The 25,433-nt window shown below is 49.0% G+C and overlaps 9 protein-coding genes across 9 annotated transcripts; 6 read left to right on the top strand and 3 right to left on the bottom strand.

The window, feature by feature from the left end:
* Positions 1-110: 110 nt before the first annotated feature.
* On the top strand, positions 111-490 carry VTN00DRAFT_9651 (uncharacterized protein; the record flags this gene model as incomplete). The annotated part of the gene is made up of 2 exons (XM_069436630.1): positions 111-144; positions 249-490. The coding sequence occupies 2 exons, from the start codon at positions 111-113 to the stop codon at positions 488-490; spliced, it is 276 nt and encodes a 91-aa protein (XP_069284250.1).
* An 858-nt stretch (positions 491-1,348) lies between these two features.
* VTN00DRAFT_9650 (uncharacterized protein) lies at positions 1,349-2,786 on the bottom strand (the record flags this gene model as incomplete). The annotated part of the gene is made up of 2 exons (XM_069436629.1): positions 1,349-2,419; positions 2,481-2,786. The coding sequence occupies 2 exons, from the start codon at positions 2,784-2,786 to the stop codon at positions 1,349-1,351; spliced, it is 1,377 nt and encodes a 458-aa protein (XP_069284249.1).
* Positions 2,787-3,139: 353 nt separating this feature from the next.
* VTN00DRAFT_9649 (uncharacterized protein) lies at positions 3,140-5,560 on the top strand (the record flags this gene model as incomplete). Its single annotated transcript, XM_069436628.1, has 1 exon — positions 3,140-5,560. The coding sequence occupies one exon, from the start codon at positions 3,140-3,142 to the stop codon at positions 5,558-5,560; it is 2,421 nt and encodes an 806-aa protein (XP_069284248.1).
* A 552-nt stretch (positions 5,561-6,112) lies between these two features.
* On the bottom strand, positions 6,113-6,808 carry VTN00DRAFT_9648 (uncharacterized protein; the record flags this gene model as incomplete). Its single annotated transcript, XM_069436627.1, has 3 exons — positions 6,113-6,429; positions 6,510-6,572; positions 6,673-6,808. 3 exons carry the CDS (start codon positions 6,806-6,808, stop codon positions 6,113-6,115), a joined length of 516 nt encoding a protein of 171 aa, XP_069284247.1.
* A 237-nt stretch (positions 6,809-7,045) lies between these two features.
* VTN00DRAFT_9647 (mitochondrial 37S ribosomal protein bS6m) lies at positions 7,046-7,587 on the top strand (the record flags this gene model as incomplete). Its single annotated transcript, XM_069436626.1, has 3 exons — positions 7,046-7,069; positions 7,121-7,152; positions 7,263-7,587. 3 exons carry the CDS (start codon positions 7,046-7,048, stop codon positions 7,585-7,587), a joined length of 381 nt encoding a protein of 126 aa, XP_069284246.1.
* Positions 7,588-8,612: 1,025 nt separating this feature from the next.
* VTN00DRAFT_9646 (uncharacterized protein) lies at positions 8,613-9,829 on the top strand (the record flags this gene model as incomplete). Its single annotated transcript, XM_069436625.1, has 2 exons — positions 8,613-8,879; positions 8,984-9,829. 2 exons carry the CDS (start codon positions 8,613-8,615, stop codon positions 9,827-9,829), a joined length of 1,113 nt encoding a protein of 370 aa, XP_069284245.1.
* Positions 9,830-10,511: 682 nt separating this feature from the next.
* Positions 10,512-12,054, top strand: VTN00DRAFT_9645 (uncharacterized protein; the record flags this gene model as incomplete). The annotated part of the gene is made up of 3 exons (XM_069436624.1): positions 10,512-10,553; positions 10,679-10,827; positions 10,899-12,054. The coding sequence occupies 3 exons, from the start codon at positions 10,512-10,514 to the stop codon at positions 12,052-12,054; spliced, it is 1,347 nt and encodes a 448-aa protein (XP_069284244.1).
* Positions 12,055-14,168: 2,114 nt separating this feature from the next.
* Positions 14,169-15,482, bottom strand: VTN00DRAFT_9644 (uncharacterized protein; the record flags this gene model as incomplete). The annotated part of the gene is made up of 4 exons (XM_069436623.1): positions 14,169-14,281; positions 14,339-14,775; positions 14,823-15,139; positions 15,219-15,482. The coding sequence occupies 4 exons, from the start codon at positions 15,480-15,482 to the stop codon at positions 14,169-14,171; spliced, it is 1,131 nt and encodes a 376-aa protein (XP_069284243.1).
* A 1,628-nt stretch (positions 15,483-17,110) lies between these two features.
* On the top strand, positions 17,111-23,862 carry VTN00DRAFT_9643 (uncharacterized protein; the record flags this gene model as incomplete). Its single annotated transcript, XM_069436622.1, has 10 exons — positions 17,111-17,289; positions 17,359-17,566; positions 17,618-18,048; positions 18,111-18,469; positions 18,542-19,844; positions 19,910-20,080; positions 21,272-21,686; positions 21,749-22,459; positions 22,510-22,996; positions 23,561-23,862. 10 exons carry the CDS (start codon positions 17,111-17,113, stop codon positions 23,860-23,862), a joined length of 4,566 nt encoding a protein of 1,521 aa, XP_069284242.1.
* Positions 23,863-25,433: the final 1,571 nt, after the last annotated feature.

The following is a 25,433-nucleotide window of genomic DNA, read 5'->3' as shown; positions in this document are numbered from 1 at the left end:
TCTGGGTACGGAGGATCCGAGACGACGCATCCTCCATTCTTGCAAATCTACTCTCCTTCGTACCCCGCCCGGCTTCAGTCCAACCCCACCACCGTCTCTTATCAACAAAAATGGTCCACAAAGTCCTCTTCTGGGGCGGCTTCGGTACGTGGATACCTGGTTAAGATCCGTATCTATTTATGTTCCTATCATGACAACTGCAGCTAGTCAAGCACTATGAAACATGACTAACATGTCCAACTCCACAGGCATCGCCGTCCGCCTTTGGCAACTCGGCATCGAGATGCGTCCCCTCCTGAACAAGGAGTCTCTCTGGGTGTACCCCCTCTTCGCGGGCGTCGGGGGCAGCTTCGGGTACTGGCTCCAGGGCGTCGAGGACAGACAGCTCAAGATCCTCGCGGAGCGTCGGGAGGCTCTCCTCGAGAAGCGTCGGAGACGTGCCGAGCGCGAGAAGGCGGAGGAACCGGGCGTTCTGGCTGCGACCTCGTGATGCTGGATTTACTTAGGACTGATGGATTTCATTGTCGAAACGGGCTAGGGAGGCTGCACAGTTACTATTAATGATGATCATTGACAACTTTTTTTTCCTGCCAGAAGAGGAGTGAGGAGGAAGGGAAATTGTATCGATACATACAGGCGACACAGCACATCTTCTTTGCGGGACAAACTACGAGGATGAGTTTGAAGAGATTCTTTTGTTACTCTTTCAGCAATTACAGTTCTTCTGTATCTATCCACTTAACTGAATTTCATTTTCTATTATCCTTATCGGATCTGTGGGTTCGCTGTTTAACTACCCCGCTCAATCAAGGGGGCGTCCCCACTGATGCATGTCCACGTCTATCATTCCAACGTAACCTCCGGGCAGAAGACAATACCAAATCAATACCGGAAGACCTCAACTCAAAGCATCAGCAGAGGGTTATATGTAATGGAAGCTTTCATCTTTCCCTTTATTTGGTGGGTACGTTTTGGATAATCAGCATACATATGGATAAGGATACACCCATTTGCCTACTCGATCCTACAGATGGCCAGGTGACTAGACCATCTCTCATCTTGCCCTCCACGAACAGATCGCGCTATGGCAATGGTGGGTCGTGTTGCTGTGATGTCACAACGATATTTTGTCCCTAGGGGTAAATAAATGGAGGCCTTTTCAGGGGAACGAATCACTTCAGGATGGAATGAGATAGCGTTATTCTGAACGGCACATCCGCTTCAGGCGTAGCATTTACAACACAACAGAACACAGAGCAGATACAAGAGAACTTATTTAATGTTTCTGTTTCCTAGGAATAGTACAAAAGGAATTAAATTATATGTATTTCAAAACCATCACATCACGTCACGTCTGCTCTGTTGTGAATTGTAGTGATATCTCCCATTTCTGACCTCCCGAGCCATATCCTCCCCCCAGCCGGTTCTTTATCAAGCTGGATATCCGCTCGCGCAGCCGGACAAGATTCTCTTCTGACCCGGAGACCCTGAGCTTGAGGTTGGCCATGCAGAGACCGTGGTGGACCTGCCAGAATCTGGCATCGTCGATTCCGGAGACGGCAGGGTCAGACTCGATATCCCTCATCACGTCAGAGACACCCCGGCCAGAGTATGACATGAGGAGCATCGACCCCAGCGTCTTCACCAGGCGGACCCCCAGAACGCACATCGAGATGGCTATGGTGCCGGACAGAATCCGATCAAGCCAAACATAGAGCTTGATGGATAGCAATGGGAGCAGCAGGAGAAGCGTAGAGCAGGAAAGAGTTAGGAAATGAGAAGGGTTGCTGAGGACAGACGGCAGCGACTCGATGTAGGCAAACCGCATCGCCTTGCCTATCCTGGCATGGTTCTTCAGTCCAATGGCGGATATCAAGGTTGAAGAGATTGCTAGGACAGCAGTGATGTCAACGCTTCCCGGTGAGACGCGCTCATGATCGTGAGCATGGTGGGGTTCATGGCCCGAGGCCTCCAGGAGATGCTGGAGGTTATGAGATATGAGGTCCAACCCCATGAATAACAGCAGCACAGACAGCGCGAACCCAGCCAGCACCTCAGCTCGTTCGAGGCCGAAGGGATGGCGAATACTGGACCTCTTCCAGACCTCGAAGTTCCCCAAGACATCAACAGCAACGCAGAGCAGAGCCCCGAGGGAGTCGAAGAGAATCAAATGCGACAGGGCCGTCATAGCCAAGGAGCCATGTGCGCTCCAGAGCGTGTACCCAGCAACGACCATGTGATATACGCTCCACCAGAACCGGATGTTTTGCTCTTTCGACATGCTGGCTTTGCATTCTATCAGGGTTGGCACGGGTAGCGAATTAGGTAGGGCCAGAGGAGCTCTAGGCGGAGGTTCAAGAAATATCTGATGAGAAATACTGCTATGCTTGTATTTATGGCCACGTCTCTGTCCAATGTTCTTTGGAGTTGTCAGCACCATAGCTGCTGTAGCAATTCAGGACAATAGAGGTTTACCGTACCGACTTCACAACTGGACTCTTCGCCAGGACCATTGGCTTAAAATTGAAAGGGCCGGCTCCATCTCCGCTAGAGCTGTTCTGCATTTGCGCTGGCGTGTCAATAGATGTCGAATCGGCCGGGCTTAAGGTATTCGCATCAGCAGCACCGCCCAGATGAGGAAACGTGTCTACCATCGGAGAAAGGGTGCTGGGATCATAAGATGGCAGCGCAGCCGCCGTAGCGGCATCGTCGCGCGCTGGAGAATCATCGGGCGGAGGAGTAGGGGTCCGCGGAGGGAGAGGGATCGGTAGGTGGTCCGAAGCCATTGACGGTTGTCCAACTAAGGAAAACCGCGGCCGATCGCTGCCACGGACAGTTATCAGGACGTTTCATACGAAGGAGATTATTGAGACTTACCGGTCACCTCTGCTTCTGTAGAGTGCTGTGGCGGGTCAGGAGAAGGCGGAGCGGGACGCGGCGATAGAAGCGATAGAATCTCGGCCTCAGGCTTTGTATCGCAAACGGCCATCATAGTTCCGCTATCCTCGACCCGCACAGCCTCCCGCCGGGCGCCGCTTGCTCCTCTCAACTGCTACCTGCTCACTCCTGGAATGGCCATGCGATGAATATAATCCCTGCTTGAGGAGACTGATCCCGATGACCGCATCGCCCGACGTTTATGGATAGCCGCGGGTCCCTCCTATTCATCCTCATAGCGCTTTATCTGCTTGTCAGTTCCCAAAACCGCGCCCCGCTGATCGACCATGACCGAGAGCATCAGCATGAAATTGCCGAAGAGCAGCACGCGCTGCGTCTTCTGAATGAGTCGAAGTATGGGGACTTCGCTCCTCACGCGGATCGATGGCTCCCCATCGCGGGGTTAAGGAAGAACGATAGTTATTCGTGGGATCTGCTGCCAGGCGTCCAAGATAAAGCCCGTCGTCAGCTACGTTCTGCTCTCCTGGGTGCTGGCTTGCATGTTCCGGAAGCGCTGGAGACTGAAGATGGAGTTTCATCTTTGAACCTGACACAACAACCTCTTCCGGTCTATCACAACGTCACAGGGAAGCTTCGGGGCGATTGGGTGCGGCAGAAAACCGTCTCGTATCACCCACGTCTGAACATCACTGCACTTGCCCTCGAGAATGACTATGTCACCCACGACTTCGGCCTGAATGTGACTGGCGACACTGGGACTTTCTACTTCGATCTGCACGAGGGTGATGGTGAGGAGCTACAGCAAAACAGCGGCCATGTTCGGGAGATCAGAGCAGAGTTGGCAATTGAAAGTGACAGCTCGCTTGGAAATACATGGCACTTGTCCTTGTTTGGAGTGCATTTCCCTGAGACGGGAGGAATCATTCTGACCACAACGAGCGAGAAGTTCGGTGGAATATTCTCGTTACCGCACTTCACGCTGTCGCAAGATACATTCGAGCTTTCACACAAGCTCCTGCTCAAGTCTCTCTCAGATACGATTGCTGAGAAGGAGAACCATTCGGTTACTTTCTTTCCGTGGTCCTCCTTGCCTCACGGATCGCAGGCTGCGAGTTTCCCTACTCCCAAATGCGAATATGTCATCTACCTCCAGCAGCATCCGATCATGATACATAATACCTTAGCAGAGCGGCAGCTTCTTAAGGAGATTGAGGATGAACTTAGGTTTCCTGTGGGAGCGCCAATTCCGGCGCCTCCTCCCATGAAGATGTCTGCGGTGGTGTTGTCGCCCGACTGTGGCTTCATTCTGGAGACCAAAGGCGCTCCTGATTATCCCCCTACAGAAGCGCTATACATATCCGGACCGAAACAGGAGGAGTTCAGTAAATACGCATCGCGCCTAGTTTTCCTCATGGCTGGTGTATTTATTGCTCAAATATCTCTGCTTACGAAACAAATAAAAGAGGCTTCGACGCCGTCTACACGGAGTCGGATAAGCTTCTATACAATTGCAATGATGGCGTATGGTGATGCATTTGTGATTACCTTTCTTCTTTTGGAGTTGTACGCCGAAACATCGTTCTTGATTCTTACTTCTGCTGCCTTCCTTGCTTTCCTCTCTGTCAGTTACATAGGGATGAGGTTTATGATGGAGATATGGGCGGTTCAGGCGCCTGAAAGGAGAGAACAGAGTCGCCGTGCTGCTTCACAGACTTCGAACCAGCATCAAGACACTCTGCCTCTGCCTGCAACTGCGGCTCGTCCTGCAGACTCTGGCGCAACCCCGATAATCCTGCCACCCGATCAAGACGAACCTCCCGACGAGGACGTCCAGACTAATCGCGGCACGGCACAGGGACAGAACGAGACAGGGAGCGACGTCGGAGCCATGTACGCTCGGTTTTACTTCGTTCTTTTTGTGCTTCTCGTCCTGTCGCTCTGGGCTCTTCTTTGGCCCAACCGGCTAGGAGCGATTTACGCGAAAGGCCTGGCGTTCTTTTACCTCTCATTCTGGGTCCCCCAAATCTACCGCAACGTCATACGAAACTGTCGTAAGGCGTTGCGATGGGACTTTGTGGTAGGACAGAGTGTCCTTCGATTATCCCCTTTCATCTATTTCCTCACTGTCCGCGCCAACGTGCTTTATATTCGTCCAGATTCGACAACCGCCTTCGCTATGGCCGGCTGGGTTTGGATACAAGTGTGGGCGCTTGCTAGCCAGGACATACTGGGCCCCCGTTTCTTCGTTCCCAGAGGCTGGGCCCCGCCAGCATATGACTACCACCCTATCCTGCGCGATACATCTGCTTCTGGATCCGGTGAGGACGTCGAGTCCGGCGGCACACTGCCCATCAGCTTCCTCCGAGCCGAGGAACGGGATTCTGCAAGCACCTCAAGCGCCAGTGAGAGGCAGAGACAAAAGGACAAAAAGAAAAAGATCTTCGACTGTGCCATCTGCATGCAGGAAATCGAGGTCCCTGTTATCGTGGCTCCTGGAGGTGTCGTTGGCAGTAGCGTTGCCGATGGCGCAACAAGTATCCTCGGTCGCCGCGCCTATATGGTGACTCCTTGTCGGCATATATTCCATAGCACCTGTCTCGAAAGCTGGATGAGATTAAGGTTGCAGTGTCCGATATGCCGGGAGTCTATACCGCCGGTCTAGAGGTCCGCCAGAGTCTGTATTTTGAAGAAAATATGTTCCATAGACAGGATAAATGACATGCTTAATACTTAATGGATAGAGGTCCTTGATGGATCTTTTCCCTTTTCGCTTATCAGTATCTATATCCAGCCGCCCCTGTAGGCGAATCATGTTCAGTTGTAAGGAGCCTGCAGTCCGCAGAGTACCATCCTATTATTTCACTTCGACTAATTGCTGTTAGGCGTTATAGTAAGGCAAAGTAACACTCTACGGGTAAGTGTAGGGGGACCGGTTGGAATGTCCACGATGGTCAGGCGAAAAAGCCAGAGGAAACAGAAGATTTTAGGAAGATGACCTGGTTGAAAGAACCGAAGGATAAGCTACATCCACCAAGGCCGTTCCTGTTGAATGAAATCCCGGCCTAGTCGTGAACAACATAAATGCTGTGAGTCTAATACATCCGTTGAAAGTGGCGGATCACACAAGCCCATCAGAAACCAACTAACGCTAAACAGTCACATAATCATATCTTCCGTATTATTTTTTTTTCTCTATCCGTCTTCATCAAATGGTCTACTCCTCTCCAAGGGACTCCTTGTAGGCCTGCGCATCTAGCAAGCCGTCCAACTCGGAAGCATCCGCAACCTCGATCTTCGCGATCCAGCCCTGGTCCTCGGGGCTCTCGTTGATAGTCTTGGCCCGGTCGTCCAGCACAGCGTTGCCCTCGATGACCTTTCCAGCAACGGGGGAGAGCACATCGGAGGCCGACTTGACGGACTCGACGGCTCCGACGGGCTCCCCAGCAGCGACCTCCAGGTCCGCGGTGGGGAGCTCGACGAAGACGACGTCACCGAGGGACTTGGCGGCGTACTCCGTGATGCCGATCTTGGCTTTATGAATTGTGAGCATGCGCCATTCGGCCTCTGAGGAGCAATTGAATCGCAAAGGTGGAAGGTCAGGGAGTAGTTACCAGTCTTGCCGTCTTCGGCCAATTCTATCCACTCGTGAGACTCAGTGTACTTCTTCACTTGCCCTGTAGGAATTGGTTAGCCATTTTTCCAATGTATGAGTTAGGCAAATGGGAGAAGCGTTCAAAATGACTGCGAGGCAAAAAAGAAAACTTGGATTCGTACACAAAGAACTCCGGGAGAAGCTCCTGATGCTTCCCCGCGGGAAACATGAGACTCCGCCGACACAGGTCGAGAGAGGGAGTCTCTGGGAGAGCACTCGGGAGGCAAAAGGACGGGCAGCTCTGGCGACAGCGGACATTTTGAATTTATTTTTTAGAAGAGGACCGGGAGTGGAGAGGAATGGGAGAGGTGGTGAGGAAGAAGGGAAGGGGAGGTTAATGTGGGAGAGCTTCCCTTCCCCGTCGGGCCTGATACGGGAAGCTCGTGCCAAGCCGGCCGATAAGCCGCAAAAGCTCCTCGCCCGCCGTCAAAAAACCTAGGCCGTGCATCACCGAACCGTTTCCGTACAGCAGCCCCATCAACTCCGTTATCCGAGATGTTGTATGAGCTGATCGCAGTCGTATGTTGTTTCCCTTCGGATTCTTTTATGTTCTCAGTCTAACGTCAATAGGTCCGACCGGGCAGCCTCAACGAGGTCCGAGAGTACGTTTGACCCCATCCTCCCCCGCCGTCATTACATCCATCGCCCAAAGAAGTCTCCGGACAATAAATGCACGACTCCTCTGTGAGGATTTAGGCTTATAAAATTACAGAATCGCCCGTAATGCCGGAATCCAAGTTCTGCGCTCCGGCGGCGTAGTCCGCGGATACACGAACTGGGGTACCTTCCGCCTCCCCAAGCCCACCACGAAGCACCAGGCCAGATACACCGAAGGACACCACTTTATCATGCGCTTCGACGCCTCTGGAGCAGTGCAAAAGGCTGTCCGAAGGACCCTCAGTCTGGACCCGCGAATGGTCCGATTCTCCGTCGTGAAGCTGGGAGACAAGTTGGAGGACATCAAGGACGTGGGCGGACGGGTCGAGTGGAACAACGTTAAGAATATTTCGGAGACGATTTCTGCCGATAGAACCTGATTTTATTTTCTGTTGGTTGAGGACGACGAATATGTTGGACGAGGAGAGATATTGAGCTTTTGCGCTCTCTTCCGAAAAAGAGATTTATGGAGGTACTGGCCGTCTTGATCGGGTCTGGCATTGTACAATTTTATGGGAATGACAGCATACACTCTGTATTTTTAGAGATATAATGGCGCATGAATGTCACTTTTTGCAGATTTCACCATTCCTCTGCTTTCTTTCGTCTCCATGTCCGATCCTATTCGAGTTCTAGCAGTCTCTATCCGGCTGCGCTTCTGAGTTATATTTTCCAGTTTGTTCCACAGTTTAGGAGGGCCACTATTTTCCATTGAACATGTGGGAAGCATCACACCACCTTTTTTTGACGTCTGTTCAAAGCAAAATGCGATCCGGACCGTCATGATCGACTCCCCGCACGTGATCGCCAGATCCCGGTACATACCTGGTTAAAGCTGCCAATTATTATTGTGCACTGCATGAGGCAGGATGTGGTAAAAGGGATCCGATAAACACATCGCTTTCTTTCTCCTTCGCCTGTTGTCATCCTCCCTGAACTTCGTGTTCCTATGTTTGTACTGACATCTGACATCTGCAAGAGACAATAAGGTCATGTGTCCACTAGAACGGACGGGAAATCTCCGCTTCCCCTGCCGAGGTACCTTTCCCATGTTGTCGGGTAAACAGCTTCAGTGCCCGCTCACGGCCATGGCGTCGATTCGGTAGCATGGGCTTATCTGTCCTAACTGGGAATCGCGATGCTCCCTAGCTTCTTAAAAGACAGGCCCAGGAGCTTATTTATGGGGATCACCTGCTAAGTGGCAGTTCCAGAGTCTCTGCCCCTCCAGCGCCTGTTATCATGACCGTTTGAGCTTCTGCGGTAGTACTACCGCGCTGTCTTCAGGCTTCAGCTTTTTTTAATCTCTCCACATCCTGATATACTTTCAATCAGATCGAGCAGTTCCTTCCGTCTCACCATAGTACACGAATTCCCGTGCGACTAGCAATATCCTAACATTGCCAGCATGCCTCCCTCCGCATCAGGTCCCGATGACCAAGAAGGTATCGGAAACTCTCCACTGCCCTTTGCGAAATTGATGGCCGTGGAAAGAGTCGATATTAGCGGGGTAAACAACGGAGCAATTGAAAATGGAGCAGAGAAGGTGGAGGTGTTCAGGGCGCTGGAACTCCCATGCGCCAATGGCCACACGAACATGGCTTTCGGTGGGCATGTATATGCGCAATCAGCGTACGCAGCCTCGAAGACGGTGGAGAAGGGTTATGTGATACATGTAAGTTCTCTGATCGGGTAGAATCTACACAATATCGGTTTATTATATTTCGGCTCCAGGACGATGCAGAAACAAACAGACATTATTGACATGTTTGTGTCCAGAACATAAGTGGTACCTTCATCTTACCCGGTCGTATCGACGTCCCTTTTGTGTACTCGGTCCGTCACATCCGGGACGGAGGTGTGTATTGTCTGCGTGCTGTAGACGCGAGACAGGAAGGAGAGGTCTGTTTCTCGTGCCTGTGTTCCTTCAAACGCAGTGAGGCTCGGTATAACTACAGCCACCAGCCTGCAGCGGAGTTTGAAAAGAGATACAGGTTTGTCCTCCAGGGTAAAAGACCTGAAGACCACCCTGTCGCGCCCAGTATTGATGCACCGTGGTGGGAAGAGGGGGTCAAACAAGGTGACTTAGCTGAGCGTGAGTTTCCAGGGGTGGAGGTTAGAAAAGTGGATATGAAACGATATAATGAAACGGAGGATGTCAGAAAGAACCCACATAAATACCGCCAATTGCAGTTCTATCGCCTCAGAGGTTCACCTGATGGTGGAGAGAGTCCTGAGGATGAAGATGAAGTCAAAAGCAAAGACAGGGCGGGTGAGTACGACAACCTCTACGCGTGTGCTCACCTATATACCAGTGACAAGAATTCCATATTTGTCATCACTAAGGCCCTGGGCCGCGCAAATACATGGGTCACAATGGCAAGCCTGAGTCACACAGTGGTGTTCCACGAACACGGAGAGCCTCTGCGAATGATCGACTGGGATTCAGCCAGACAGGGGCAGGAATTGCGGCAAAAGTGGTTTGTGCAGGAGGCCTGGACGAGTCGGTCAGGGGAGAATAGAGGACTCCATGAAAGCCGGTTGTGGAGCCCAGATGGTACATTGTTGGCGACCACATTGCAAGACAGCATGATTCGAATGAGGAACTTGCGCGAGAAGCTCTGAACTTGTTCAACGCATGTACTGCCAGCTTCTTAGTCTGCGTCATATGGTGAGTTGTTCCTATATACTGTACATAGGTACCTATAGGAAGTAGTTGAGCAGAGAAACACGAGGTACCGTCTTAGTTGGAAAGCGCGCATCGCACGACAATTTTCAATGTTCCTACCAAGCTATCGATCTGATCAAACTTTGGGTCTGTAAGATAGTTCCTCTCGGTTCTGATTTCCCATAGATAGGAGTAAATGGAGGAGCCCGACTACCACTCCAATCCATGTTTTGAACCATTGTGTCACTGTTGCCAGTCCAATCCAAGGTCACAGACATCGAAAAGTGGAAGAGTTCAGAAACCGCAAGCAGTTACTCCTTCTTGGGTCAGCAACTGCATTCTTTTGCCGCATACTAGGCTTTGTAGATAGAACGTCTAGAACATAGAAGACCGTCCGGGTCAGGTGGCGCTATCGACCCATGGATGTCAAGCCCTAGCGCCCTGCCCTAAGCCCTACAAGAATGCAATCACGTGGCGGGATCTGAGACCCGACCATCCAATGACGCAAACGGCATTGCTATGGATCCTGAATGACCCGCCATGCATCTCATAACCTGACCTCTCTGACTCTCCTGCTTCAAAACAGCTCTAGATATCACAGCTGACGATGAAGCATCGATTCCGCTGTCCGCAAGGAGCATGAAGAAAACGCTTCTCCTCGTGTTTATCCATGGCTTCAGGGTACGTGATTAGGTCCCGCACCCCGGATTCCCCATCTCCGATAAGAACGATGACAGCATCCGCAACGTCGCGGACGAGTTAAACATGAAATCACTGGGGCTGACATATCGACTGCCCTTTGATAGGGTGGCGATGATACATTCGGGAATTTCCCGGAGCGCTTGCGCGCTCTTATCAGTCGTGCCCTTCCCAACGTGACCGTTGTTGCGTCCGTATATCCAAAGTATGAGACGAGGGGAGATTTGAAGGAATGCGTGGCCAGATTTCGAGAATGGTGCGTCTCCTTGTCTTCCCGTTTGTTACTAACTTTTCTGTTTCAGTGGTATTGATATGAATGTCTTGTAGGCTACAAAACAAAGTCATAGACCTGGAGGTCGCGAACTGTATGCCGTCTCCAACGGTCGACCCTTCCGTCCATGTCATCCTAATCGGACACTCTATGGGCGGTATAGTAGGGGCTGAAACGCTTCTGCTGTTAGCATCTGAACAGCCTCTTCCTCCGCCATCGTCGCTGAGCAACTCCACATCCTCCGTGGTGGAGCCCGACTCATTCATGTTCCCCCATATCCAGGGCCTGCTTGCCTTCGATACGCCTTTTCTTGGGATTGCTCCAGGGGTCGTGTCCTATGGAGCCGAAGGGCAATATAAAGCAGTGACGACCGCATATAATACGCTGACGGAGGTGGCAAGCGTCTTTGGGCTCGGAGGGAACAAGAGGACTTCAACTACAACTACGACCTCAACCACCTCTACCAAGGAGCAGAAGGCACTCCCGGCGGCAACTGGTGATGCTGCCTCCACAGATGCTGCTGCGACGCCATCATGGCAACGTTGGGGCAGATATGCCATGTTTGCCGGCGCTGCAGGAGCTGTCGCTGCCGGTGGAGCCGCAGCGCTGTATTCGCAGCGCGAGCGCGTCACAGCCGGGTGGAGCTGGGTGACTTCCCATCTCGAGTTCGTAGGCTGTCTCGCGCGTACTGAGGACCTCCGGCAGCGCGTGCGGTCCCTGTCGAATCTGCATAGGGATCGCGGGATCGGTTGCGCGGATTTCTACACATGCCTTGGCAAGGGTGCCATATCATTTTCGAACAGTACCAACAATAGCAATAACAGCAAAACATCTCTTAGTCAAAAGATCGTACGATCAAAGTACCGTACTTTCTGCAACCTTCCTGCAGACGTCGAGGACGAAGATGCTGCGGCAACCGCAGCGTCGGGGCTGAAATGGATCAGAGCCCTAAACGACAAGGCGGCTGACGAAACAAAGGCGCATATAAGCATGTTCTCACCAAAGGATAACCCAGCTTTCTATTCTCTGTTGCGGGATTCTGCCGAGCTCCTGCTGAAATGGGTGGATGACGGCTGGTATGCCACTGCGACTGGTGGACAAGCCGATAACAGGGGCAAGGAAGGCCCTACAATGCATGAAAAAGGCGCTCATGGGCAAGATACTGATAACGGCTTCATGGATGGAGACGATGTTGTTGTAGTGGATAAATAAAAAAGATACTGGATTGTAAATGACGTTGTGGTCAGAACAGTTCATCCAGATGATTTGGAATTGTTCCCTGCGGATAGAGTTATCACACCCTTATCGCATTACACATCTAAGGTTTGTGATAGAGATCACAGTAGGTGTTTGCAGATCAATGCTTCCAGATCCTCCTCTAGACCTGCTCTAGTGGAAATCGAACGGTACCCTCAAAGCGATCCCACCGAAACGTAAACATCGCCTCCAAGTCACTGTCTCTCAGTAACTTGCAGTCGCCTTTGTGACCCTTCTCATTCCACCCACAAGTTGACATTTCTGAAATGTGATAGAGAGTTTCTATCCATGCAGTCTTCAAAATATCGTTTTTTACCTTATTACAACCAGAATCTGAGGACCTGTGAAAAAGACGCCGAAAATGACCACTACTGAGGCTATAAACAGCTGCATTACCACCCATAATTCCTATTAGCGAGCCATTGCTTCAGTGCTCCTGCGTGTGCTTCACACTACTGTTTTGTACCCGCCAAGCAGTATTTAATTACTGTCCTGAGGTGCTTAACTTCAATGAATGTTTGCTTTATTTTGACTTATAGCCAAGGTGATACCGAATATGACTTTCTCTGCGGCCATGCTCTTCGGGATGCCGCGGGCAAAATTCACATCGGGTACCAGAGGTGTCGATGCCTGAGCGCTCCTGAAAATTTTCTAACTAGTCTTTGTACTCCAACGCTGCAATTAGTGTTGTGGATATTTATAATACCGCCTATCTGTATAATTAACATGGCCCTTGGTCCTCAGAAATCAATGGTATAAGGCAGAGTATCAAAACTGCTAATGGAAAGGTTAGGGCTGTGGACCAGAAAGCAGACTTAACTAAGAGAGCATTTGCATTGTTAGTTAACTTTGCCTGTATCTAGTTAGCCGTGCCATACGCACCCTCACCGCGGATAGTCAGCAACCAGCTAGTGAGGTCACGTGGTCACCGCCGCACAAACCTCAAATCACTTGGTCCGGCGTCGATAGCGAATACCAAGCGATTTAGGCGTCATCAATATCGAAGCCAAATTAAAGTTGAGAAAAGAGGTTAAGGACGTTCAAAGCCAGTGAAAATCAACCCCCAGTTCTACAATATTTGGTTCCGATTTGCTGACTTGCAATCCTCCATCTCCAGTACAAGAGCTGTCTAGCTGAATACCTATTCAAAGTTGCTAGACGAGTCTATTGGACCATATTCTGTCCTTGACCCCGCCTGTGACAAATATGCTTTCGCTATCACTGGAGATGGCCCTCTTGTGCTTTTGTGGTGTGAGTAGGGCGACTCAACCTTTTATCAATACGTACCACTGTAGTCCCTATTCTGATTCACCTCGCGAAACACTATTCCAGAGCTGGCTCAGAACAATGGCAGCGGGGCACCTCCAGCAAAGACTGACTGTACCGAATAACGCAGAGCTCAACATTGTTGTGGCCGTCGATCCTTGTTGATGTCTTACCAACCTCTCCTCAAAATGGGGCATGCAGTCTGCCTTCTTAGAACAACTAAGAGAACTCTCCGCCAACACGGGTGACAACGAATGAGAGTCGAGGCGAAACCTCTGTTTCAGATATTTGCGAGTCTGTGTTTTCCCGGAACAAAGCGGGTCACCCACCAGCACTAGAACTACTTGCCGCGGACCAGCCGAGTGATTCTATGGTTGCGAATCTATGACCAGTATACCGGCGCTCCAGTTGCATTAAGGACCTCCTTCAAATCTGCCAAGCTAGGGTGGCATTCAGACTCCCGAACGTCCCAGGGGACTGAAAACCCGGCCAGAGCTGAACAATTACTGTTATACATATCTTACCGTAATCAAAGGACCTGTGAATTCCCTCTTCGGGTAAACTTTGCTAATGGTATCCTAATACGTTGCCTTGTAATTACTGCTTGGTCAAAAGGCGTTGAGAAAATGAACCTTGGTTTCATTTGGTTCGATCATATAGATTTACAGGCCTCTCAGTAAATGATCCATGGCCATTAATGGCTAAGCTACTCTGTATTCTGACTCGCTTGTATCAATAACATTAGCCTCCCGTCTCATCACAATGGAGCCCAAGAGGGACACGAATAGGCTGTTGACATAGCCTTAATTCTGCAGACGGATATTATCAGTCAAAGGCGCCCCTTGGTAATCATATACTTTCAACTCAGAATAATCATTGGCAAAAACAGCAGTCCAGAGTCTTGGTTCGGAATATTCTATTAGGTTGTCAGCAAGATGAGTGGGAATAACAGCAATACGAAGTATAAACATACCACTTATTGGGGGAGAGGAGGCACAGTTAATTATTCTCCAATCTTCAACCATTTTCTCCTTCAACCAGGAATAGTACTTCCCTCCCTCCTTGAATCGAGAGATATGTTCATTGACCCGATCATGATCCCGAAGCAACTCAATCGCCCACTTCTTCTCCGGAATATAAAAGTCAACTCGGCCATCACCGGTCCTTGACCATTCACTGCAGATCGGTACACCCCGGCCTGCCAAAAGATTGAATGACCTGTAGAATTCGTCCTGATATTGCGCCTCCATGGGCCTATATCTTGCTGCAGTCGACATTTTCTTACCTTGAACAGCATCTCTCAGGTTCATCATCAAAAAATTACTGAGAACCTCCAGGCATAATTTACCTAGCTGGTCGAATCTCTCGGGCAAAGGCGTCGCGTTCCGGCCGATGATGTGTTCAAGCCATCTAAGACAGGGTCAGATTAAGACAAGAAATACCACATAATAACTTACTTCTCATGCAGGCGTGACGGCAGGACAGCAACCTCATCTGTGTCGTACTCTCCCACAGATATTCGGTGAAGCCAGCCTCTCTCGTAGCATGTCTGCATGCCCACATCATCACTATCGAATTGCATATTTCCCTCCTCTAAAATCTTGCTCAACGTTCCAGCAGCTTCAGCTGTAAAGTGCCGTCCTGTAGGAAATGAGCGAAAAACAGCCTGATTCCTGAGAAACCGAAAGACTTGAGTATCATCCTTCAAATCATCGAGAACATGATTTTTTGTTATTGTACTGATAAGTTCGTGTTTGATGTCAGAGCGATGCTTCTAAACCAGAGTTAGTTGCACAAGCAAGCCTAAAGCTGATCCGTTCACTTTCTGGACTGGGGTCAAGAACGGTACATACAGAATGAAGAAAATTGACTAATGATGTCACCCCTCCGGGATGCCCATTTGTGAGCTTGTATAGGTAGCTCATAGCCTCTTCATCAAATGTGAACTTTCCATCGTACTGGTTTGTGGTCAGAAGTGACACAGCCTCATCGAATTCATCTGGTGTAAAAAATAAGCCGAGCTTTGGCGAATCTTCGTCAGGTTGAGGGGTCAGTGTAATGCGCTGCTCGGGACCAAAAGTAGCTGGAGTAAACCCTACGCGGTCTACCCCTGTCATAGGGCTTCCGTAGGAACAGAAAAGACAAATCTTTATGTCCTTGCCTTCACCATACCTTCGCTCTTTGATGATTGTGTTCCAAAAGTCAGAGTCCTTGTATGAACCCTGAGCCTCATCAACAAGAATCACAGTCCTTGAAGCAAAAAATTCCGTGACACTAGATTCAGGATACCTTTGTTGCAGGAGCATGGCGAATTGGGTCCAAGGGTCCTGGCCACAGAAACACTCCAGCGGCTTCCAGGTCTTGAGTAGAAACACCTTCCTATTATTCTCGAGGTAGTAGTCCCTTAAAAGTTCGGATAGGACCGTTTTCCCGCTCGCTGGTGTTCCGCGTACGTGAACAACATTTTGAGAATCCACAGCAGCTGCAAGCTTTGATACTGTATCCTTGCGTAAACATCTCGTTGGATTACTAGTAGCTATCCATCCTCAAAATTGTCAGCTCTAAATATGTCCTCTGATGGGACAGGATCTCACACTTATGTTCCCTGAAGTGCTGTTGCGTGTGATTAGAGTTGCCGGCAGATGCTAATATTTCCGTCGGAGGTGATTCGGTACAAAAATCCTGGTGCTCTGAGAGGAGATGATCACACCGCTCGCATTTCATCACTTCAAGGGATGATACTGATGTCAAAGTAAAAACCCCTGCTGAACATGTACATGAAATCCCGAGTATGCCCGTCTTTATGATTGCTGTACACCGGCCTGTGCTCATTGTGCGAGAGATTGAAGTGTGCTTGATTTCCGAGGGAGGACACAAAGGGGAAGAGAAAGGTTGAGAAGGTGAGTGAAAAAGCATCCTTAAAATTTTTGGCGAAGAGAAAGATCGAAAGGGTAAGTGAAAAAGCAGGCGCGACGTAGGACGGTAGGTTTAGTAGAAAGTGTTGTGAGGAGCTGAGGAACTGTGATTATAACAATGTGATCAAACAGAGCAGGTGCGAAACACCAGAGGTATGGTACTTTACATTTAGCCCAGTTGATATGAGAAAGGAGAAAAGTCAGAATATAGTAAATGGTTTCAAGAGGAAAAAGTTGACGAAGTTGCCTCCCTTTGGCAGCTGACAGAATCAAGCTCTCATGCGCTGCTCACCGCCTCCACACAATGATGACAATGCGGCGTATCGGGCGGCTATCCCAAAAGGGGAAAGACTACCTAACCTCACACAGAAATTCACTGGTCCTCGCTTTACACATAGAATGTGAGGACCTGTGGAATTGAAGCTGAAAATGACGACCATGGAGGCCATATACAGCCTCATTTCCACCTGTAACTTCCAGCGGCGAGCCGCCGCTTTGGTCTCTATCACATGATAAAGGCCACTATTCTGCACCCGCCAAGAATTATTTACTCACCTCCCCTGTGATGATGCGAGCGCTCAGTACTCCGTTTCAACTCACGACCAAAGCAACGCCAAAAATGGCCTCCCTTGCGGCCAGAATCAGACCCCTCAAATTTCGCCTGGCTCCGGCCGGGCACGATATAAAATGGCACTCGCTCTTACCCCGTCATTTCCCACTATCCAAGTTCTCATCCTCTCTCATATCCTCCCGTCCCGAACTCCATCGAAGCCTAAATCACTGCTTGAACCCGTCGGCCTACCCTTTATTATTCCGCTTCGGCACACTCGATGTCTCCACCTTTTATACCACCTGCCCAACCTGGTGAGCACCAGTACTGGGCCGATCCAATTCTTTGTGAAGAGACTCGAGCCAGACTCAAACATTTCCGCAGCCTTGGATGGCTTCCCCCAAACTATAAGCCAAAAACTCTGGAAGGACTTGCTGTTATCGAGCGGTACTGGCGAAAGTAGGAACTTTCTTCCTCTTTCTTTTCCTTTGAATACTTCCGGAATAGTTGAAGAGTAACGATCCATAGATATTGCATACAGTTGGGCGAGGACTATGTCGCGTATCTTCTTTTAGAAGACCAAGCGATCTACATGAACTTCTTCGACTGGATGTCCAAGACTTCGCGGAAGAAACTCCTTCAATCATATGACGAATACTGGCGACGCCTTTGTCAATACTTCGCCCTGTTTGCCCACCGTCGCCTAAATGACCAAGTTCATGAACAGATGCGGCGAGTAGGTACGCTTTCTAGGTTGCTACAGGTGCAAGGCTAATGAGAACAACAGTTTCTTGAACGTGTATTTCCGGCCGAGCGCAAGATCTCCAGGCGAATGAAGGAGAAGAATACACTGGATGTGGATGTCTTCTGTGTCACCTATCGATATCACTGGGTTCACTCGAGATTCTTTCGTCATGGCAGTATGATTATTCAATTTGCCGTAGTCCAGCTCTGGTCTGCCATCACTGGAACTCGACCAGGCGTACTACTTCCCCAGAAAACATCTCTGCCTGGGGGATCGTCTTTGGGCAAACGCAAACGGGGTGAGGCTTTCCAGAGTGACCTTCCCACGTACGTTTCGGTAGACGACCTTCCGGACACCGTCTGTTATCGCGATATCGAGCTCTTCTACCTGAAAGACCCCGAAAGCAAACGCGATGTCCTTTGTGCCATCATCGAATTTCGCAACCTCAAAGGGCGACCAGAAGGCGCTGATGGGTAAGGGCACTGCTCATCTAGATTTTTTACATGGCGGCTCTGATCCTGATTCTTGACCTCAGAACCAAGTTCTTCATGCACGGCGACTATCAACTAGCATACTGCCCAATCGCCCAAATCATCTCGCTTGCCTTTCGCGATAAAGCTTTTCTCAATTCTGAGCTGACGCCAGAGCTCATATGGCGACTACGGGTTCGAAAAGGCAGTTCGTCCCTTCCTATTCGGTGGAAACCCGAAGTTCTCAATATGCCCCTCCTACGGCGTCTTGACCGCACTGCCTATGGATACGAACTCCATAAGTCTTTGCCGATGACTTACGACTCAAGTCGACAGGCGCTTCGCGAGTTGGGCCGAGATGCTGGATTCGAAGACGACATCGGCCATTATAACTACCGTCGCTGGACTGCGAATGAAGTAAATCGTATGTCACGTCGTTAAAACACATCCCGATTCTGAATGATGGAGAGCTCTGAGTCTAACCATCCATCCACAGGAAACTTTACCAGCCAGGAGCGGAAAAGGGTTCTCGGCCAGTCTGGCGACGCTGTCTTTGAAAAGCACTATCAATCCCAGTTTATCGGACGCGATCTTCAGCATGTCGTCCTCCTTCGACCGTTGCAGGAAGGTCTCTTACGGGCTGCTGGAAGCATGCTCAGGAAACAGGATACCTTAGCACCTTCGAACCTAACCGATGAGCACAGACGTGCTATTTGCCGGCATCCTGAGGTCTTACAGCTACGACGAGAGAAGAGAGAGCTAAAAGAGAATATGCGATCCTTGGCTGGCACGATTAAAAAAGCTCGAGAGCTCTTTCCCCATCTCTATGAGAAGCACGAAGCGGTCAAGAAAGATCTCTCGCAGCTTCGAAAAACACTAGCAAACGACACGCGAGAGACAGCACGAAAGGAGCATTTTCAAAATGCACCAGTACTTGAGGTTGACCGACAGATCAAGCTACTTCTCGGTCAGTCTGATGTCGAGGATGATGCCGACAGTTCTGGTGATGAAGAGTGCGAACTTCCCATCCCGAGATACGTCTTTGCTGAGCGGGCACGCCTTGCGGAAAACTTCTATGGGCCGGATGCAGAAAACTTTGACGAGGACAAGCTGCTTGCACGGCGTATACAGGTCACCAAGGACATGGTTGCGCTCTCGCAGCTGTGCGAGCCAAATCGCCGAGGCAACCGAATCAACTGGAGGCCAAATGACGATGCTGATGACGAGCTACTTGAGAAGTCGGAAGAGTCTTGGCCCCCTAAGGAGGAAAGCATGGAATGTCCAACAAATACTTGCATCATTTGTTGTGGTCTCTCGCGTACAGCAGCATCCAATCCTTCTCCACATAAATTTCCATCAAACCGAAAGGATTCTCTTCGTCGTCACCTCATTGATTCTCATCTCATCCACGCGCATAGTGGAATAGGCTGCACCTGGCCGGCCTGCTACAACCTCCCTAAGTTCACGGAAGTCACTGAATTTTTGGCCCACGCTGCTCTTGTGCACAAATACGATATTAATATCAAACTGCACCATCTTGCGAAAGGATCTCGCCCTATTTGCAGCGACAGATTGTCTGTTGAAAGCACAGAGGCGTCTTCAGCTTCAGATAGTCAGCCACGCACTGAGACTCCCGCCTCCTCGGTCGGCTTTGAGATTTCAAATATCGACCCACGCTTGCTGGAACCCCACGTAGTCTCCGTCACAAGCCCTTCGCCCTCGCCTTATGGGTCAAATCCTAAAAATACATCTTCTATTGGCTCGGAGCTGGCAGGCGTCAAGCAATGCTTGACCGAGCTGTCGACAAGGCGGCCGACAAAGGGGGCGCCAGAAGTGGGAAGTTCCGAGCTGCAACCTCATACAGACCGAGTGACACGCTCATCTCGAAACCGCAATCCTCCAAAGGAGCAACCCAAGGGGAAAAAGCGAATGAAGAAAGGATTATCAAGACCGAAAGCATCCGATACAGAGCCTCTGCTGCGTCGATCAAAGAGATTGCGATCCTGTCGGACTGCGCGAACCTCGTAATCCGAAGGTATGATGATGAAAGCTCTGATTATTCGAATCTACCTAACTATCTGACCACTATTTATGGACTTAGGCGTTAAGGCCTTTCTGAATACTTCTTTGTTTAACAGACAAAGAGGATTGGGAAGGCAAAGGGGGCGCCACTAGGCACTATAAACCTCTTACCTAAGTTCTCAACCAGGTACTTCTTAGTAGCCTCCAGCTTCTCTGCTGACTGCTTATACAGTGGGCTATAGCCTAATGTGTGAAACCCATTAAGGAGATCTGGCATAGTCTATAGAGCCAAGATCTAATAGGGATTAGTACTACAGACTGGAGTCATGTATATAAAGCCCTTACAAGCTGACCTTCTTCTAGAAGTCAGCAATCAGTTCTCATGCATCTGGAACATATTGCTATACGCTACTACCTCTGTTATTATTACCTATAACTACTTATGCCTTGATATCCCATCACGCTCTATCCATCCTCCGCTCGATAGTCCTATAGGCTACATTACGCCTAAGGGTTAGTCGGTCATTACAGAAGTGAGAAATGTATATTTTACACTGAGTACTCCACCACCATCCTGATCAACATTTCTTTGAATATATTTCAACGGCCGCCATTGGAATTAAATTGGCCAATTGGAGGCTCATAAAGGAATACTAATATTTTAATGCTATTTTCAATCAGTTTATCCTATATTTACTCTGTATATTGTGTGTTTATCCTTTGAAAGCAACGGGACTATATACTTGGGGTCGAGGACTTGGGCAAAAATCAGATTGAAACGACTCTTCATGTGGGTCAAGGTGAGGTTCCAGGTCAGGTTCCAGGCCAGGTTCCTCAGGTTCGACTCAGGTTCGAGCCTGACGGAACCTGACTATAGGGGGCCTCACTGACCAATTGTCACACACGCAGGTAGATAGCCCAGTCTATATTACAATAGACGTATCAACACCTTCATTCAGCTCGCGTTGGCAGCCGATTCTCGTAGTTTTTCTTATTTCCCTAAGTTCTAGCTCACTAGACCTCTAGTATGTCTCTTCCAGTCCTTCTCTATCATCCTGACTCTATTATTTACCATGTCACAGAGTCAAATCTCTCAGTTTTCCGATAATTATCCCTCATCTATCTATGAGGATACCCCTCTAGATAGCTTTCCCTTCCTTCCATCCGATGGTCCACAGCCATTCTTCCCTGATGCTTCATACAGCCAGCAGACGCCTGCTTCTACACCTGACACTGGATTCGCCCGGCCTCCGGTACCGCCCTCCATCCCTAACACCCTTGAACACGTTGGCCCAGAGAAAAAGAAGAACTATCTTCTCTGGACAGAGATGGTGAATGATGAATTCGTTGAATGGTGGTTGAAGACCGAGTTTGGAAGTCGGTTGAAACGGAATATCTTTGAGAATAAGCGCCAGGCAGAGTCTTGGAAGAATTTTCACCAGGTCGCCTCTATCCAAGACAGGTCTCCGAAGGTTATGTGTAAAATATGCGGCCAAATCCTCAATCATCCAGTGAACGGCCATTGTGGAACATCCTCTATGAATAAACACATGCAAGGGGTTAACTGTCGGAGGGTAGCGCCTCCTTCGCAAGATATCAGAAGGCTCATACAAGAAGGGGTATATTGATATACTCATCCCTACAGATTCATTTTATCTCTACTAAGTTCTAGTTATCTTAGGCACATCTGGCCTCTCAAAAACCTACCTTTACTCCACAAGCTTGGATGGAGAGGGTAATTGCATTCATTACTGCCTTACGATTGCCATTTCAACTCGTTGAGCACCCTCAGTTTAGAGACCTCATTGAGATGGCCCAGCTTGCGCCATCCTTACCCGAAATCCCTTCCGCATATATGGTCCGACGTCACCTTCGAGAGATGGTTGAAGAACGACAGCAGAATCTTCTTTGCAAGCTTCCTACAGGAGCTAAGCTCTCTATTGCATTAGACTGCTGGACCTCGCCCTTTCGGCAGGCTTTTATGGCTGTCACAGGCTACTTTATCGATGAGGATTGGAACTATTGTGAGATCTTGCTTGGCTTTGAACCACTTCATGGCACACATACAGGAGTCAATCTGAGCTCAGTTCTCCTTGACCTACTTCGAAAGCATGGGATTCAGGACCGGGTCTTAACTGTTACCACTGACAATGCGTCTAATAACTCTACATTGGTAGAGAGCATCCAGGACTCTCTTCAGTCGCTTGAGCTACCAAACCAGACGCCAATCATTCGTATACCATGTATGGCACACGTTATTCAACTTAGTTTGAAAGAGCTTTTTGGTAGGATGGAAGCGAACCCGAGGAATGAGAGAGAAGAGATGGAATGGACTGAGGAAGAGAATGGGGCTCGGCGAGAGAATCGAGAAATCGTACACACTCTCAACAAGGTAAGCTACCCTCTTTGATATTGCCTCAGTTCATACTCACAATATATTAGGTTCGGCAGCTCGCGGTCTACATCAATAAAAGCCCCCAACGCCGAGAGGCCTTCCAGAACCTTCAGATAACAGAACCAAAGCTTGTACCAATGGAAGATGTCAGGACCTGCTGGAATTCAACATATCTGATGCTCCGGCGTGCCAAACGGCTACAATCTGTTTTTGATGGGTTCTGCGCGCAGTACAGTCGCCATGATCTCCAGCCAAGCCAGGAGGAATGGCGGCAGATTGATTATCTTCTTGCAATCACTCAGCCATTCTTTACGTTCACAACCACCCTCTCAAAGACCAAGGATATCACTGTCCATACCATATTCGGTATCTACAACAAACTGTTTAGTCATCTAGAAAGATCTATGACGCAGCTTGCGCGAAAGAAGGTTAACTGGAAGGCAGTGATGCTATCTGCCCTGAAGCAAGCCAAGTTGAAGCTATCAGAGTATTATAGCATGACTGATGATATCCATGATGATCTGTATGCAATTGGTACAATCCTGGCGCCACAAAATAAGCTTCACTTCTTTTCTAATAAGGAGTGGGAGCCATGCTGGCGCGTACGATACCGCAAGAGCCTTGAGGTTGCCCTACCAACAGCGATATTTAGATACACATCCCATATCCAATGGCCACTCTTCTGCAGATCAAATCTCTGATATCAATATGCTTATCACATCGGCTACATCCTTTCAGCCACAGATGAACGCCCACAGCAAGCTTACGCGGTATCTTGGAAGCAGTATGCTACCCTCTCTGATCTCTCACGTCTCTCTTACTTATCTTATTTCTAGGCACTCGTCTGATCAATCCGCGGCTTTTCTGGAAGGACCAACAGCATGAGTATCCTATCCTCGCAAGCCTAGCATGAGATGTTCTTACGACTCCTGCTACTGGTTCTGGTGTTGAACGACTATTCAACTCGGCTTGTGACATATGTCACTACCGTTGAGGCTCTCTGAAGCCCAACACGATTAGGATCTTATGATGTCTATGTGTACATCAAGATTTGATATTGAATCAGAGCAGCTAACTTCGTCGATGAATATCTTACAGCCCAGGAGATTCAAGCAGCAAGAGAAGAACAAGATGCTTGTAAGGCGGTGGATGAATTCGATCCAATCAGTGACAATGAAGAAGATGCCCCAGCAGCTATATCTCCACCAATACAGCCGCCTAGTGAGCGTGCGCTTGGTAAAAGACCAAGGACTGAAGCCATAGAGGACCAAGGGCCACTGATTGAACTGGATAATAAGGATTATCAGGACGAAATCCCTCTGCCCGACAACAGCGACCTGCATGGCAAAAGTAGTACTCAGAGGCGAACATCAGGACGGGTTCCAAAGCGTTCGAAGTGAGATGAAGATCAATTTGTGTATCATAAGCCATAAAAATAGTAGAATTTAAAATATGAAAGCTCCCATCTGATTCTATACTAAAATCATTTTAATCTGACCTTTTCGCCTAAACTGTAAGCCAAATACTCAAAAATACAGACGAAAACTGCATAAAATATGCATATCACAAGATTTCCTATGTTTGCACTGTTTGTGGAACCTGAGGTTCGAGTCGAACCTGAACCTGAGTCTTGGCGGTTCCGAGTCGAATCGAACCTGACAAGTCGCGACTCCTTACGAGGTCTACTGACTAGTGTCAAATCATCCAACCTCTTCACTACAGAGAAGAGGGGCATGCTGTGTAGAAACTGTATTGTTCAATTGCTCGGGTTCTTGCTGGCAGCAAGCCATATAATTGTGTGCTGGGGTGTGGCTTGTATTTGTAATGCTGGTGCAGTCACAGTATCTCCCCTTTTGTAGGAATTACATATTGTTGCGACTGCTTAATGAATGATCTTTTAGTTCATCATAGTCATACTGCAAGAAGACTATCAGGAAAATAGCATGGAAGGAGGACAGCCTTACTTCTCAATATGATTGCATATGTGAGCTTTTTCTGCAAAGCATTCAGGGCCTTCCATTTTGGCTTTAGTGCTCAGGCAGCGCCGCTTTGCGCGCACTGAGCCGATCTGAGTACGGGCTGAGCAATCTCAGAGCTTCCAAAGTTGCTCCCTGAGCACTAACTGAGCTCTCAGTAAGCAGGGGTGAGCATGGGACAAGCACATAAGCCCAAATAAAATGTAAGGTGCCAAGGGTGTAGTTGCACCCAGCAGGGTCACTTGGCCCCCAAGCAGCCATCACTTTTTGATGCCTGAGTACAAGCTGGCGTTATCACTATGGCTCAGCCCCATTGGAAATGAGGTCTAAGAAAAGGGAAGAGAAAAGAAAAGAATTCCCCTCACATTTTGTGTATCATTTTTTCTTAAGGCCCTACAGAAAAGTGCTCTGATTTACTAAGCTGTGACGGCGTGGCAAGAAGCTATATAAGCGAGAGCAATATGAAGCCGTTGGCTTTGTATCCTAGTCTTTTGCTGGTAGCGCAGCGGTTTGGCTCCTAGAATGCTCTCTAGGAGCCACTCCGTGACATAAGCAGTATCACTGGCTTCTCTATTACCGAGATTCCACAGAGATCCAGTATCTTTCCCTCAATATCACTAAATGTCCTGCCCTATCTATGGATTCTAGATATTTTTACTGCTATTGAAGAATATACTCCTAATTAGTTAGATCTACAGAGGAACTTTTTCACATAGTACAAGACCTAAACACCTTTTCATGCTGTAATCTATCTTCAGAAGTTTGAAAAGCACAAGCTTCATTACACACTGTTTGGACCAGCATAATATGCAGATTCAATAGTAAGGGGACTTCCCCATACAGAAATAGCATGAGTTTAATTTCCAGTTTTGATGTCGTAATTGAAAAGAGTAAAAGCAAGTAAGAAGTTATGGTATTGTTCAACATACTGCTGGCAAGCTCCATCCCACCAGCTGGTCTGTATGTGCTAGAGTGGTTGTTTAGAGTGGTTGTTT

The sequence above is a fragment of the Thermoascus crustaceus genome (assembly GCF_041956765.1).
Source record: "Thermoascus crustaceus strain CBS 181.67 unplaced genomic scaffold VTN00scaffold_8, whole genome shotgun sequence".
NCBI classification, from domain to species: Eukaryota; Fungi; Ascomycota; class Eurotiomycetes; order Eurotiales; family Thermoascaceae; genus Thermoascus; species Thermoascus crustaceus.
This window is presented reverse-complemented; position numbering and strand designations above follow the sequence as displayed.